The sequence below is a fragment of the Notothenia rossii genome (genome assembly GCF_949606895.1).
Source record: "Notothenia rossii genome assembly, chromosome: 10".
NCBI lineage: Eukaryota > Metazoa > Chordata > Actinopteri > Perciformes > Nototheniidae > Notothenia > Notothenia rossii.
Genome location: NC_136908.1, coordinates 32,177,431 through 32,193,570, shown reverse-complemented (window position 1 = coordinate 32,193,570; position 16,140 = coordinate 32,177,431). Strand labels below are relative to the sequence as shown.

General features: G+C 42.4%; 1 protein-coding gene across 1 annotated transcript in view; it reads right to left on the bottom strand.

The window, feature by feature from the left end:
* Positions 1 to 16,140, bottom strand: part of LOC307023318 (uncharacterized protein) — a 51,575-nt gene that overhangs the window by 4,326 nt on the left and 31,109 nt on the right. The window contains exon 4 of the mRNA XM_079656526.1: positions 13,179 to 13,234. Coding sequence (XP_079512652.1) covers positions 13,179 to 13,234 — 56 coding nt within the window. The remainder of the gene's footprint in view (positions 1 to 13,178; positions 13,235 to 16,140) is intronic.

Here is a 16,140-nt window from a genome sequence, read left to right as displayed (position 1 = left end):
ACATCTCTCTCTGACAGAACACCTCACTGAGTGATTTAACTCATTTGTCTCACTTTCAGGTCGCTGTATTATATAATTAATTGTATAATTAAAAAAAAATAAAGGGGGAGGGTAACAGGGAAGATGTATGATACATGTGTATTGAAATGTGTGTATTATACCCCCACAGAAACACGGAAACACAGAAACACAGAAAACACTGAAACCACTGAAACACTGAAAAAACACAGAAACACTGAAACACTGACAAACAGAAACATTGAAACACAGAGACACAGAACCACAAAAACACAAAAACACAGAAACACAGAAAACATAGAAACACAGAAATACAACAAAAAAAAACACTGAAACACTGAAACACAGAAACACAAAAACACAGAAACACAGAAACACACAAAACACTGAAACCACTGAAACACTGAAAAAACAGAGAAACACTGAAACACCGACACACAGAAAAACGGAAACACAGAAACACAGAAACACAGAAAACACAAAAAAAACAGAAACACTGAAACACAGACACACAGAAACACCGAAACACAGAAACACAGAAACACAAAAACATAAAAACACTGAAACACAGAAACACAAAAACACAAACACACAAACACAGAAACACAAAAACACAAAAACACAGAAACACTGAAACACAGAAACACAGAAACACAGAAAACACAGAAACACAAAAACACAAAAACACAGAAAACACAAAAACACAGAAACAATGAAACACCGACACACAGAAACACCGAAACACAGAGACACAGAACCACAGAAACACTGAAACACAGAAACACAGAAACACAGAAACACAAAAACACAAAAACAGAGAAACACTGAAACACAGAAACACAGAAACACAAACACAGAAACACAAACACAAAAACACAGAAACACTGAAACACAGAAACACAGAAAACACAAAAACACAAAAACACAAAAACACAGAAACACAGAAACACAAAAACACCGAAACACAAAACACAGAAACACTGAAACACTGATACACAATTCCAGTAATTCCACTGATCTGGGGGATTCTAAGCTGGAGACGGTCCTGGGGATGTTATGATCAGTATAACTATAGATTTTGTGTGTGAAAAAATTAAAATGTAAATAGGAAAAAAAAAGAAAAAAAAAAGGGGGAGGGTAACAGCGAAGATGTATGATACATGTGTATTGAAACGTGCGTATTATACCCCCACAGAAACACGGAAACACAGAAACACAGAAAACACTGAAACCACTGAAACACTGAAAAAACACAAACACTGAAACACTGAAACACTGACACACAGAAACACCGAAACACAGAGACACAGAACCAAAGAAACACGGAAACACAAAAACACAGAAACACAGAAACACAGAAATACAACAACAACAAAAAAACACTGAAACACAGAAACACAAAAACACAGAAACACAGAAACACAGAAACACAGAAACACAGAAAACACTGAAACCACTGAAACACTGAAAAAACACACAAACACTGAAACACCGACACACAGAAACACCGAAACACAGAGACACGGAACCACAGAAACACGGAAACACAGAAACATAGAAACACAGAAAACACAAAAACACAGAAACACTGAAACACCGACACATAGAAACACCGAAAACACTGAAAACACACAAAAAAACGGCTTGTGTGCTAGTATGGTTTTTGAATAAACACATTAGGATTTTAAAAAGTCGATGGGAGGCTGATACAATTTGACTTTTTAAAATGAAACAAAGATACAGGGGGGCAAAGTACAAACACTCTGTTTTTCTGACTAAATTAATCCTGGCAGCTTTATGTAAAGTATAAGTGTCTGCAGTTAAATATTTATCTGAACAAGACACTTATACTTTACATAAAGCTGCCAGGATTAATTTAGTCAGAAAAACAGAGTGTTTGTACTTTGCCCCCCTGTATCTTTGTTTCATTTTAAAAAGTCAAATTATATCAGCCTCCTATCGATTTTTTTAAATACTGATGTGTTTATTCAAAAACCATACTAGAACACAAGCCTGTTTTTTTTGTGTTTTCAGTGTTTTCGGTGTTTCTGTGTGTCAGTGTTTCAGTGTTTCTGTTTTTTTTCGTTTTTGTGTTTCTGTGTTTTCTGTGTTTTTGTGTTTTTGTGTTTCTGTGTTTTTGTGTTTCTGTGTTTTTGTGTTTTTGTGTTTTCTGTGTTTCAGTGTTTCTGTGTTTTTGTGTTTTTTTGTTTCTGTGTTTCAGTGTTTCAGTGTTTTTGTGTTTTTGTGTTTCTGTGTTTTTGTGTTTCTGTGTTTCAGTGTTTCTGTGGTTCTGTGTCTCTGTGTTTCTGTGTGTCGGTGTTTCAGTGTTTCTGTGTTTTTGTGTTTTCTGTGTTTCTGTGTTTTTGTGTTTCTTTGTTTCAGTGTTTCAGTGTTTTTGTATTTCTGTGTTTCTGTTTTTTCTGTGTTTCTGTGTTTTTGTGTTTTCTGTGTTTCTGTGTTTCCGTGTTTCTGTGGTTCTGTGTCTCTGTGTTTCTGTGTGTCGGTGTTTCAGTGTTTCTGTGTTTTTTCAGTGTTTCTGTGTTTTCTGTGTTTCTGTGTTTCTGTGTTTTTGTGTTTCTGTGTTTCCGTGTTTCTGTGGTTCTGTGTCTCTGTGTTTCGGTGTTTCTGTGTGTCAGTGTTTCAGTGTTTCTGTGTTTTTTCAGTGTTTCATTGGTTTCAGTGTTTTCTGTGTTTCTGTGTTTCCGTGTTTCTGTGTTTCTGTGGGGGTATAATACGCATGTTTCAATACACATGTATCATACATCTTCCCTGTTACCCTCCCCTTGTTATAATGAAGACAACAGTGCATGTGAAGGACTGTAATACACATGTATCAGACACGCTCCCCTTGCTATAATGAAGACAACAGTTTTTAAGATGTAAAAAACACTTTTTTATTCATTTTTTATTTTTTTCCTATTTACATTTACATTTTTTCACACAGAAAATCAACAGTTATACTGATTGTAACATCCCCAGGACCGTCTCCAGCTTAGAATTCCCCAGATTACTGGAAATATCATGATGGAGTTTTTTCAATTCAGTCAAAAATATTCATATTTATGCGTTTTTTGACAAAGAGATGCATTACATCTACAAACAGAGCATACAATGAGAGCACATGATACACTTTTGATGTTTGTTTCATTTCTTCGGTAATGTTACAGAATGTTTCGGAAAATGAAGATTCCAGGACCACTTTAAATGTTTAGTTTACAATCGTTTCCCAATGACCAGGAATAGTACTGCCAGAACGAACGATATCCAAAATGTCTTCTAGTTTACAAACTTCAGCCATTCTGTTTAAACGGGGATCACTATTCACTCTGTTTTCAATCGTCCTCACCACCACACTTATTAAAAGGGTATTGACTACATTCTGATCAATATATACCGAGCGTTTTGCATAGTAGTTCCCCATTTTTATTTTACTTTAAAGAAAAAGTCAATGTATCGAAAAAGAAAAAATCCCTGGCTTCAATCAACCGCAGGTTATTATTCTTCTTCCTCTCCATCCAACTCGGCATGGATCTTTTCAAGTCTCTCCTTGAGAAGTCTGCAATATTTGAGATTGTGCAGAAAAGCCTCCGAAGCGCCTTGGATCCTCCAATCATCCGTGAAAATGTCTTTATCAATAAGAGTCTGGTCGATCTCAGTAATGAAGTCGGTGAGCCAGAGTCTTTTCATTAACGCGTTGTAATTGTTTCTGAAGAAAACATCGGGCATGTCATTCAGACAATCCTGTTGCCTCTGGCCGGGGTGACTGACTCGGCATCCGTTGCATATTTCTTCTCTGTACCGATGTATCACCCCCTCCACAATATCAACCAACACTGATTTCACTGTGTCCATAAACAGAGACGTCTTGGCCCAAGGAGCAAAATACGCAGCAGTAGTACTGCAAGATTCGGGTGTCCAGAATGGTGGTGATGATGGTAGTCCAGGAGTTTGTTCCTGGCTGCAACTCGCGGGGGGAGACTTGGTTTTTCTCAGATCCATGGCGAGTTTTCAAATTGTCGTCTTAGTGGGGGTCCTTAGTTTTAGATGCTTTGCTGAGTGGGGTGGGAATTATTGCGTTGAGTGGGGGGAGTCATCTGTAGAATTGAGAGTTTTTTCACCAGTATAATGTCCCTCGCTGTTTGAGTCTTTTTTTTTAAAGTTATTTTTCATATATCATTTTCAACCAAGCAGCAAGAGGTCAAATTTAAGAATAAGTAATAGTTTGTCACCATTTTACGGGAAATAGTCAGAGCGCAATCACATCTTAAAGGCAGCTTGAACTTGTTTGTAAAACGGACAGCACGTCAGTTTCAAGAAAAGATGACACCGTGTTTATGCATGACATGCAAAATATCTTGAAGCCCTACAACCACAAAAACAAAAAAAGGTACAAGTATATTGTGTTAAAAATATGGCAAAAAGTCGTAATATTGTATAATGTATTGGTTCATAAAATCACAAACTTGCCTTTTCGAGTTGCAGTCTTTTACAAAGATTCTGTTTTGTTAAGAGCTACCAAAACATAGTAAACATCGCAATTATTCCCAAAACAAACTGGGAATGGGGACATCGATAACATATTTTAATGTTTAATTTTCTTCAGGGCCACCGTAGTGCACATTGATGAACACTTTAAAACAAAAATAATGCTTAAAAGTGTAAATGAGCCGGATTTTAGCTTTGAGCTAATTTCCATCTATAGTCCCGTCACTTACAGCATATAATAACATGACATTTATATATATATATATACAGCAAAAATAAATACATGATATGCAGGAAGAGCATGAGCAGCATACAAGCATTTACCACATGGCAGTACAATGTAGCAGCGATGATATATAAAGTACAAGATAAGATAAAAGCGCTACATAAAGTGCAAGAGGAGATACACCTGTGTTAAAGTGCATTTATTTAGCGGTGATTACACGTCTGTTTGTTGCTCAACCATTCTTTAAGTTGACCTTTAAAACTATTGAGAGTGGGACAATCCCGTATCTCAGTTGGGGGGCTATTCCACAATGAGCTGCCTTTAATGGAGAGGACATTTTGTCCAAAGGTGGTCCGTCTGTGGTGGACTTCACAGTCCCCTCTGGTTTCTGACCTAGTACTGCGTCCAGTGTGTTTTCTGTGGATGAATTCCACCAAGGGGAGGGGGGCCAGCCCATGTAAATATTATTTAAAAAAACACATACTTTTAAAAGACTTAAAATTGTCAAAAACTCAAGAAATTGTGATTTTCAAGGATGGTACAGTGGTGGTATGACTGTGGCTTTCTGTCAAACACCTGGATAGCTCTCTTGAACAGCTGTTCTATGGGTTTCAGGTGTGTGGCACAAGCAAACGACCAGTTTGTAAAACAGTATTCAATGTGGGATAGAATCATACAGTGGAGGTATGAATTTGCAGCATTGACAGTTAAGAAAAGGTCTAATTTGTTTAAAATGTTGCAAGTTGAATTTAATGGTATTTGATACTTTCTGGATATGTTTCTTAGAAAGTCAAGTGCGAGTCCAATAAGACACTCCCTGTTCAAGATACTTGAACCGGGAGACTAGTTCTATTTCTGCTCCATTTAAAAACACATTGGATTCTTCGATTTTGATTGATCGTTTACTGAACATCGTCGTTTGCATCAACATGCATACTGTTTTTGTTGTACTCATACTGTCAATACGTGGATTGTGTTATATAGCTTTAGATAGAATGTTTTTTCTTCCTCTTTGCATAATTTGCCTCCACAATCCTTTGCCAGTAGGTGTTTCCACAGTCTTTGCGGTTTTCCAATTGTTCAACTAATTGGGAGCTACTGTAAGCTATTTGTATTTGCATTTTAGCACATTACTTCCTGCAGTGATTCAGAAAGTATTGTGTTTGGGCTTTTATTGTGAAAGGGTGAACACTACTCAGAGCCAGACATCAAGCGAGTCTTATAGGGAGCCAATTTAAATGCTAATGTCGTCTTTATTCTACATCCATTACAAATTTGTGCAATCAACTACTTCATTTTGATAAGTTGTCTACAGCCACTTTAAATGCAATCAAATGTATATTTCTAAGTGCTTACAACTTAAAAAAACTTTACGTACAAATGACTGTATTTTGAATATATTTCTGTACCCAGTGTTGAACAGGACCCAAACCTTTGAGAGATGAAAAAGGACAAATCTGCTTTAATCAACTGCCAAGTAGTCAAGTCTGCATTTGTGTGGCCTAGGCGGATTTTGGCTTTTTTCTCTAGCCAAGATACTTTTAGACACACTTTGAGGTATGCAAAACCTTAAAACTAGAACACTGATGGCTGGGTTACGCTGTAAACTTCATCACCTTTTAACAAGTGAGTAAGTATATAAAACTTTATTTTGTATATTTTACACATCAGCAGAAACAGAGAGAGATGGCAGGAAGTGGGGAGACAGTCTCCCCCACCTTTACAGACACTGTGTTTTAGAGAGAACCCCTCCCCCCTCTGTCTAGTGATAAGATGGCAGGAAGGGGGGAGGAGGGGCCAGGCTCACACACACACACACACACACACACACACACACACACACACACACACACACACACACACACACACACACACACACACACACACACACACACACACACACACATACACACACACTCACACACACACATACACCAAAAGGCCTGACAGCCATAGGAAGAGGTAAGGGTGACATTAAGGGAGTGTGTGCAGACTAACTTAATCAACACTTTTGACTAGGAAGGCAAACGGTGCTTTCTTTGTTCTGATCAGCCCCAATCTGCATACTCTGTCTGAATACATTGAGAGTTACTTTTGACTCTAACAGTGTTCCACTGGAGTCATAGCTTTCTGAACTTATTTCTTAGCAGCAATTCGGTTTCTTTTTAATGGCCTAGGCGAATTTTGGCTTGTTTTTCTCTTGCCAAGATACTTTTAGACACACTTTGAGGTATGCAAAACCTTAAAACTAGAACACTGATGGCTGGCTTACGCTGCAAACTTCATCACCTTTTAACAAGAGAGTAAGTATATAAAACGTTATTTTGTATATTTTACACATCAGCAGAAACAGAGAGAGATGGCAGGAAGGGGGGAGACAGTCTCCCCCACCTTTACAGACACTGTGTGTTTTAGAGAGAACAAATACAAGTATAAGGTAAGTGTTTTTAAATTACATCCCCCCTCTGTCTAGTGATAAGATGGCAGGAAGGGGGGAGGAGGGGGCAGGGCCAGGCTCACACAGTCACCCCGCTGTCTGATGAAGAAGGAAAGTGGTAACACACATCAATACTATTTTTAATTATTATGTTTATGGTGGGCTTTTCTTTAGGGGCTAAAATAAGATTTGATGTAGCCCCGGTCCACAGCAGGGGTTAGGGGAGACCGTCACACACACACACACACACACACACACACACACACACTCTCTCTCTGTCTCTCTCTCACACACACACACACACACACACACACACACACACACACACACACACACACACACACACACACACACACACACACACACACACACACACACACACACACACACACACACACACACACTTGGGGGCAGGCCCACCTGTTTTTATGCATACTAATGTGATTAACAGCATTTTATTTATTTTTTATTATACACCATAAGGCGCAACAGTGGCGGCTTTTCACACCTGTAAATACACATCACCCCCCTCCTATCGACGGATCTCACACCTACTTGGGATATCACACCTACTTGAGATCTCACACCTCGATCAAAGGGGAGGCGGGACTTAGCTAATTTGCATAATGGGGGGAGGTGTGACCTGTCACCCTTTTATGCATAATAATGAGACGAAAGCGGGATCATTATTACTACTCACAGGCAGCAGGCTGGGCGGAGAACCTTGGCCCCGCTGCCGCGTGACAGGGCGGCTGCAAATAACACGGGTGTGTTGGACATCTCGCTGATTGCTCATCCACAAGTTGACCCCACCAGATCAGAGTGATTATTTGGCCGCAGCATCGGCCAAATTAATATCCTGGTCCACGGTGTGGCCGCCGCTGCTTGCCGTGTGATGTCCCTGGCCACAGTGGGATCACGCCGCATGGCACTTTCCAGAGGTGGGACCAAGTCATTGTTTTGCAAGTCCGAGTCAAGTCTCAAGTCTTTGCGCTCAAGTCCAAGTCAAGTCTCAAGTCAGGATGGGCAAGTTCAAGTCCAGTCCAAGTCCTAAACTTTGACAAAACGAGTCATAAACAAGTTATTATGTGCTTTTCACCAAATGTAATGACATCGATCAACAGAATAATACTTAATAATCAAACTGCTCTTTATTAGTCACATTAATAATTTAATAATCAATTTTCTCTCTGCTGGTAAAGTAACGTGTTTTTTTTTCTAATTTAAGAGGGATCAGTAAGGTAAGGCTACCGTGACGGTTTGATTCAGAAGGAGTTAAATGTGCAAGATCCCTGATGTTGAGGTGACCAGAATGTTTATTTCCACTGTGTACACAATTTTATAAGGGACCCACAATCTATCTTTATGCAAGGGATAATGTGCAGCGAGGCGGTCTGTATGGGGAAAAGAACACTTGAATCTAGATCCCTCTGCAGTTGGTACTTTTATGCTAATACTTTTGTACTTTAACTTGAAACATTTTGAATCCAGGACTTTTTATTGTAACCGAGTATTACACTCTGGTACTTTTAATCAATCTTAACTTCTCCCACCTCTGACAATAAATCCTGAGTGCAAAAAAAAAACCTGCTCTGAAGGTTATTTTCATTGTACAAATCCTGCACTCAGCTATGCTTTCTCCAATATCATTGAAATGCAGCCAAATGCTGCTTATTTTTTTGTTTTTCTCTAATTTCTTGACTTTGTCCGATGCGCTTGCATTTAAATCCGGCTCCCGTCGCTCTGTACAGCTGGCTTGTACCACTACACCTGCTGTGCCCCCCACCCTTCTTTCACATAATGGTTTGATCCTATTGTGTCCTCGCATATGATTGGCCGCAAGGTGGCCCAGCTAAATAAAGTCCCGCCCCTGCCTGCAAGGATTCTCAGCAAGAGTAGAAGCGGCTGGAGATTCTGCTCTCCCCGACGGGAGTCTGCTCTTTTAGCGTAATCTCGTGATCGGCGTGTTGGAGACCCCTGAATTAAATTATCAAGTCACCTCAAGTCCGAAGGCTCAAGTCCAAGTCAAGTCCCAAGTCATTTGTGTTCAAGTCCAAGTCGAGTCGCAAGCGTTTTGTGAGCCAATCTTCCTTTCATGGAAGGTTTGGCGGTGGAGAGGGCCACCAGAGAGTACCAAAGCTTCTCAGCTGCGACTCCACAGATGCTTCCTCAGCTGTGTACTGACAGAATGGGTGGACAGGACACTGGGAGTAACTCACTCCAGTTCTGCAGTGTCCCTCCTCCATTCAGGGCTTTAAGAGAGGCAAATCTATCATCCCAGGAGGAGATAGGTTTCCTTTCAACATAAATTCTGGCCCTGTTGCAAAAACGGTGGGTTACTTATCGTAACCCTAGTTCTATAGGCACAGGCGGAGCCCTCTATTGGGACTCTATGCTCTCAGAAAGAGAGAGAGAAAAAATTGAGGGCCACCAGAGAGTACCACAGCTTCTTAGCTGCGGCTCCACAGCTGACAGCCCTGACCATCATGCAGACCTTGGGTCTCATGGCGACTGCTCACAATGTGGTAGTGCTGGGGCTACTGCACATGCGTCGCTTACAGAGGTGGTTTGGCAGCCTTCGTTTGGATCCCAAGAGGCATAAACGACGTCTGGTGACCATCCCCCCCTTCAGTAGAGGGCAACCTCCGATACTGGGGGTCCCCAAAGCATTTGCTGAAGGGGAGGGACCTGCCTAGAGACAGCTATAGGTGGTGGCTGGCCTCTGACAGAGACCCGGCACATCAACCTTCTCGAGCTACAGGCAGTAGTACTGGTCATACAGTACTTCAAAACCTTACTACAGGGAAAACATGTGCTGGCGATGAGCGACAACCGCACCACAGTGGCTTACATTAACAAGTTGGACGGAGTCAGCTCCGCCGCCTTGTTGAGCTCAGCAGAGAACCTGTGGTTGTGGGCCTCAGAGAATGTTTTTATCTCTAAAGGCCCCCCACATTCCGGGACTGGAGAAAAGTGGGGCCGGCCTCATATCAAGAGGCGGGCCCCTGCCAGCCATGGTGTTTCTCCCTGGCTCGGCAGGACAATCCACCCTTGGGGGTGGACACGTTTGCACACGAGCCATGGCCAAGATAGCTGCTCTACGCCTTTTTACCGCTACGTCTCATTCCCCCACTCCTGGAGAGGGTGAGACGAGAACAGTTGTCGGTCATTCTGGTGGCCCCAGGTCACCGCTCGGCGCCGTGGTACGCAGAAATGACACAATTGAAGGTGGGCCAGCCCTGGACCGTCCTTCAGTTCTGGGGGGCGCTGCCTCATGAAGCAGGTGCAATAGGGGCGTCACCCACTCTGGGCCAACCTCTCTAGACTTGGCTCCTGAGAGTGACAGGCTGAAGAGGGGTGAGCTGTCTGACAACGTTATACAGACTATCCAGGCAGCAAGAGTGGGATCCACCACAGCCTGTTACAGGACGAAGTGTTTGGGATTCCAACGTTGGTGCGAGGAGGAGAGTCTAGAGCCTCTGTCCGGTACATTGAGCTCTATTCTATTCTATTAACATGCTCTACGCCTTTCCAACGATGCGTCTCATTCCCCCACTCCTGTAGGGGGTGAGATGAGAACAGTTGTCGATCATTCTGGTAGCCCCAGGTCGCCGTGGTACACAGAGTCTGACGAAGTGGTTGGGATTCCTGCAGTTACTGGAACTGGTGCAGCCGAGCGATTGGTTCACAACCATCGACCTGAAGGACGCTTACTTTGATGTCGAAATTGCTAGAAAGCCAAAACACAGGAAGTATTCGCGTTTTGCCTACAAGGGGATAGCCTAGTACAACAGACTACCGTTTGGCTACTCCCTGTCCCCACGCACGTTCAGCAAATTTGTGGCCACAGCGCTTCACGACCATGGCATGAGGGTTTTATTTTATTTCAATGACCTCATAGTCATGGCCAGGTCCAGGGAATGGGCAGATGTTCCACACAGCCCAATTGATCTTACACCTAACCAAGTTGGGGGTTTGCGGTCAATTGGAAGAAGAGCAGTCCCATACCTCGCCAGCAGGTGGGGTATCTGGGGATTTTGCTTGATGCAGCCCCCATCGAGAGCGAGGTATATGCCCCCATCGAGAGAGAGGTGTACGCCCCATCGAGAAGGAGAGCAGGCTACGTGCCACTCTGTCAGAGAACAGACAGACGTCCCTGCTTCAGGCAGACTGAACATTGGTGCGAGGAAAGGAGTCTAGAGCCTCTGTCCGGTACATCGGGCTCTATTCTATCTACAGCTAATGGTGGACAAGGGGCTTGCTCATGCCACAGTCAAGGTGTATGCAGCAGCCATATCGTCCTGTCATGAGGGATTTGGCGGAAGACCAGTCTTTAGCCAACCGCTTATGAAGCGTTTTTTGCAGGGGATCAGGAGACAGCGCCCAGTGGTGCATGTCTCCACCCCGCAATAAGAACTGCCATTGGTGCTCGAGGCTTTGGTTACAGAACCGTTTGAGCCTCTGCAGCTCTTCTCCCTGAAAGGTTATACATCTAGACGGCTTTAGTCTTCCACCCCATACAGGGGTGGAGGGCTCTCCCCGCCCGCCCACAGGCTTTCCCAACTGGGGTCCGTGCACACTCTACACGTGGTGTGGCTGGGTTGACAGCCTTATTCGACAGCGTGAGTGTCGAGGACATATGTACGGCGGCGTCTTGGTCTACGCCAAGCCCGTTCATAAGGTTCTATCTTGTGGATATGTCTGGCTCCTTCTCATCACAGGACTGGTGAAAAGAGGGGGGCTGTGGGTCGGTAAGCTGTATCTGACCCCCTGGGACATAATACACTTAGGTTTTCCCATGCTCCTTAGGGACCTGGGAAACGTGGTGCGCAGTAAGCCCCATACAGGGCTGGAGCAGGCGGGGAGAGCCTTCCCCACTGAGGTCCGTGCACACTCTACACGAGGTAAGCTTGTGAGTGTGGAGGACATAGTACACTTACGCTTTCCCATGCTCCTTAGGGACCTGGGAAACGTGGTGCGCAGTGAGTAGTCACTTGCGCTGGCACCTGTAGGGTGGAGATATGGGCTTATTCAGACCAATTAGGCTCTATCCAGCCAAGTAAGCTGTGGCCCCGACTTCTCCACGGTCACAACCGGGTGATAGGAAGTTGGGGTGCGATGGCTGTTAACCAAAGGCTGGTCAGGGGCAGTGTGGTGGGTCGATATGTGGGGCGACAGGGCGTTTATTCATCGGGGCTCCACCCACTGTACCCATAGAGTCCAGTAGAGGGCGGAGCCTGTGTGAGATAGAACGGGGGGTTACGTATTGTAACCCTAGTTCTATAAGCACAGGCGGAGCCCTCTACCTAGGGGCCCTGTCTTCCCTATGCCACTCGCTGAAGAGGGTGTAGGATGACAGTCAGCAGGTGTAGCGGCCTTATATACTGTGAGCCTGCGTGCACATTCAGGTAGGCTCGCCCTGATTGGCTGGCTACGTTTATACAACTTCAGTGTGTGAACGCTCGCGTATCATTGATGACAGTAGTACCCATGGAGTCCAGTAGAGGGTGGAGCCTGTGCTTAAAGAATTAGGGTTACATTATGTAGCCCCCCGTTTTAGATTTCAGATGTTTTTACTTTACAGCAGGGAAACCAAATGCAAAAAGGGCTGAGTTTTGAGTTGTTATTCTATATTTCCCATTACATCATGTTACGACAAAAATGAAAGTTCATGCTCCTGATTTACATTGGGAAAAGAATGGAGCTTTACTTTGAATACGTTTTTGATCATGTGTTTAGATAAAAAAAAAAAACACAATTAACAAATAAATGGTCTTTTTTTTCTCTAGCAGATGCATCGGTGTGCATATTTATATTGTGATGTGAATAACATATTATAATAATTAAAGATATAAGACTGCAGGATTTATTTGTGAAGCTGTAGCACACAAAAAACATGGACAGTACACACATACATGTAGTTGGTGTGTGTGTGTGTGTGTGTGTGTGTGTGTGTGTGTGTGTGTGTGTGTGTGTGTGTGTGTGTGTGTGTGTGTGTGTGTGTGTTCTCACAGCGTGTGTTGCAGGCTGATCAGGGTCATCAGAGTCAAGGCGAGCCTCCTGATTGCCTACAGACATTAAACACATCATCAGAGATCATATTTATATTCACAGGGAAATAGAAACTAAAGTGTTTTGATTATTGTGAGGAGAACGAGATTAATTCCCTTTTATTTATCTCTTCGTATCATTAATACAACACAGATTGGTTGGTATATTCTCCTGATTTCGATCTGGCACGTTTCGACAATGGAGCTTTAATGAAATATATTTTAGAACATGTTTTTATATTTTCTGAATATCTTTCTAACACGTGAGAGATACATTCCTCAGAGATTCAGTAATGAAGTTGATCTAATATTCATAAATGCAGATTTGATCTGTTCGGACGTGTTTTTTTTTCCCATGTGAAACGCTCAGTTAGTAGTGGTTGTATGTTTATGTTCTGTTGACATTTATCTAAATTAATATTTACGTATTTTGCTGTTAGATGATGTTGGTGAACTTAAAATATTTAAACTGAAAAAAGAATCCTCTGGATGTTTTTCAGTCTGTGAACCTCTACATGAACTTGTCCTCCCTCGGTGCATCATGTTCTACGTTATATTTTATGTAATATTATATGTAATATGACATTATGTTTAGCAGAGATGACCCCTCTGTGGTGTGATTTAATGTTCTTCTGTGAATAACTGAACCTTTTATGTCTGCAAACATGTGTGGTTTCTCTTCGTTATCCTCCAGTTGTTTACTGTCACATTCACATTATTCTTTACATCACTTTTATTCTTTTATCACTTTTATTCTTTTATCACTTGTATTCTTTTCTCATTTGTTTTCTTTACATCACTTTTATTCTTTACATCTCGTTTATTCTTTAAGTTAAAATGGTTTGATTTAAAGAAAAAGAGAGTTGATGCTTGCAGAGATCCGCCTCACATTAATAGGAAGCAGATGGACACACACACACACACACACACACACACACACACACACACACACACACACACACACACACACACACACATACACACACACACACACTTTAATACGAGCCACCTGCTCTCAGCTGTAGTGTTAAGAATCAGCATTTTTATAAATAATTCTATAAATAATCAGATGAAACTCATCTTTTGATCTGCTCTGGGGAAACAGGTCTCTACACATTTCTCAGAATGTTTGTCCCGTCACTGATTGTCTCTACAATTCATGGCTAGGAGCCTAAGGTTGTTTGGAGGAAACTTGTTGATCATTCTATTTTTCCTATGATAAATGCTGTGATTTTAATTGAAGACTTAAATTAGAATAGGCTTCGGTAAAGTTGAACTGAGGTTAAATTAATGTTTACATTTTGTTTTCGTTATGTTTAACTCAGTGGCGGTTTTACGGGGTGGCAGCTTTGTTTTGAAAGAAAAGTTGTGGCTCATCGGACATTTATGAGAGAAAATCTCGAATGTCCTAGTGCAAGTGAATGCAGCACAAGACGCAAGCCTTGTAACCCCTCCCCCACCCTGGCGCGAGCTTGGAAATATGATTGGCGGCGATTTCATTTGAACGGGAGGATAGCGCAAAACGAGAAGCATTTCGTATCCAAGTAGACAGAAGGAATGAGGTATTTGCGGTCAGGGTATGGCTGGGGTAGGCTACAGCCATACCAAGAAATGGCTTAGCCCCACCATGAACAATGATGTTAAAGTAAGCAAGATAAAGTCTGCCAACTCGCGCGGAGTAAATTGCACAGACAGCAGTTAGTAAGATAGAGAGGCGAAGTCCCGCCCATCTACTTCCGACCCATGGGACCCCGGAAGCGGAAAATTATACATTGACGTCAATGGAGAGAGAAAAGTCATCTTTCGATCCCGTTTGAATTGTGCCACGAATGACACATATGATGTTTTTCAAATTAAAAGAACATTTTGCAAGTCAAAAAAATAAAAATGTGTCTTAAAACTGTGAAGTTACAATTTTTTTTGTGTGAAACCGCTCAGTGAACTACAGGTCTCTGGTCTCGCACAATACGCGTCACAATCACAAAGATGGCTGTCACGTTAGTAAATGTCACCTGTTTCTTTCAGAATGAGGCGAAAAAGTATAAAACGAGCTGAAAATCACTACAAGTCTGGGCATGTTGAGAGCTTTACATACACGAAAGGGAGCGGTTCTGTAAGAGCCAGCATGCGGGACCGGCTTTACAAGGTTTCAGTGAGTAATGTGAGTGCAATGTTTAAGGTTAATGTCAGCTAGCTAACAAGGTACACTAACGTGTTTTGTTTTAACAACTAGTTTTCTCCTTAAGAACTTTGTGGTGTCTGTATGCTGTGGATAACATTAGTGTTCACAAGAAAAAGATGCACTCCCGTGTTTTGTTTTAGTTGCTCTTCAGATTGAAGCGGCCAGTTTTATATCGACTATATGTGTGATCTCCTTTTTACATCTCGTTGTGTCATTTGAGTTTATTTGCTGTGTGTAGATTCAAGGATTTTGGTTATCTTGTCCAGGGATGCAAACTTGTCACCTTTCGGCGAAATTCTCCGTTTTGAATCCAAAATAGGTCGTTTGTGTGATTCATGTAGATCTGCAATAAAAATATGTTGGGGTATGGGAGGGGGTCTGGGACCCGGATTAATGTGCGGCCGCGAGCATTTTTATTTATTATAATGAAGCGCGAGCTGTGTGCTCGAGTCTTCCTGCCTGTCGGCTCTGCTCACGATGTATAATAAACCTCTGCTGCTCGGCGATGATGGTCTAGCTTCAGCAGCTACATTACCTACGGTGCGTTCGTTAATATTAAATGTGCGTCCGGAGTCACTGTGGCACAGACTGGACCGCTGGTGAACAGCTGTTAAAACGGGCCGTTCAGGTGTTCAGAGTAGAGCTCCCTGTAGGAGCGGCAGAGCGTGATGTGCACTGAAAAGTTGTTTTTCCCTTCGCAATATTATCGTTGAGCTAGCTAACTAGCATACATTGTCACTAT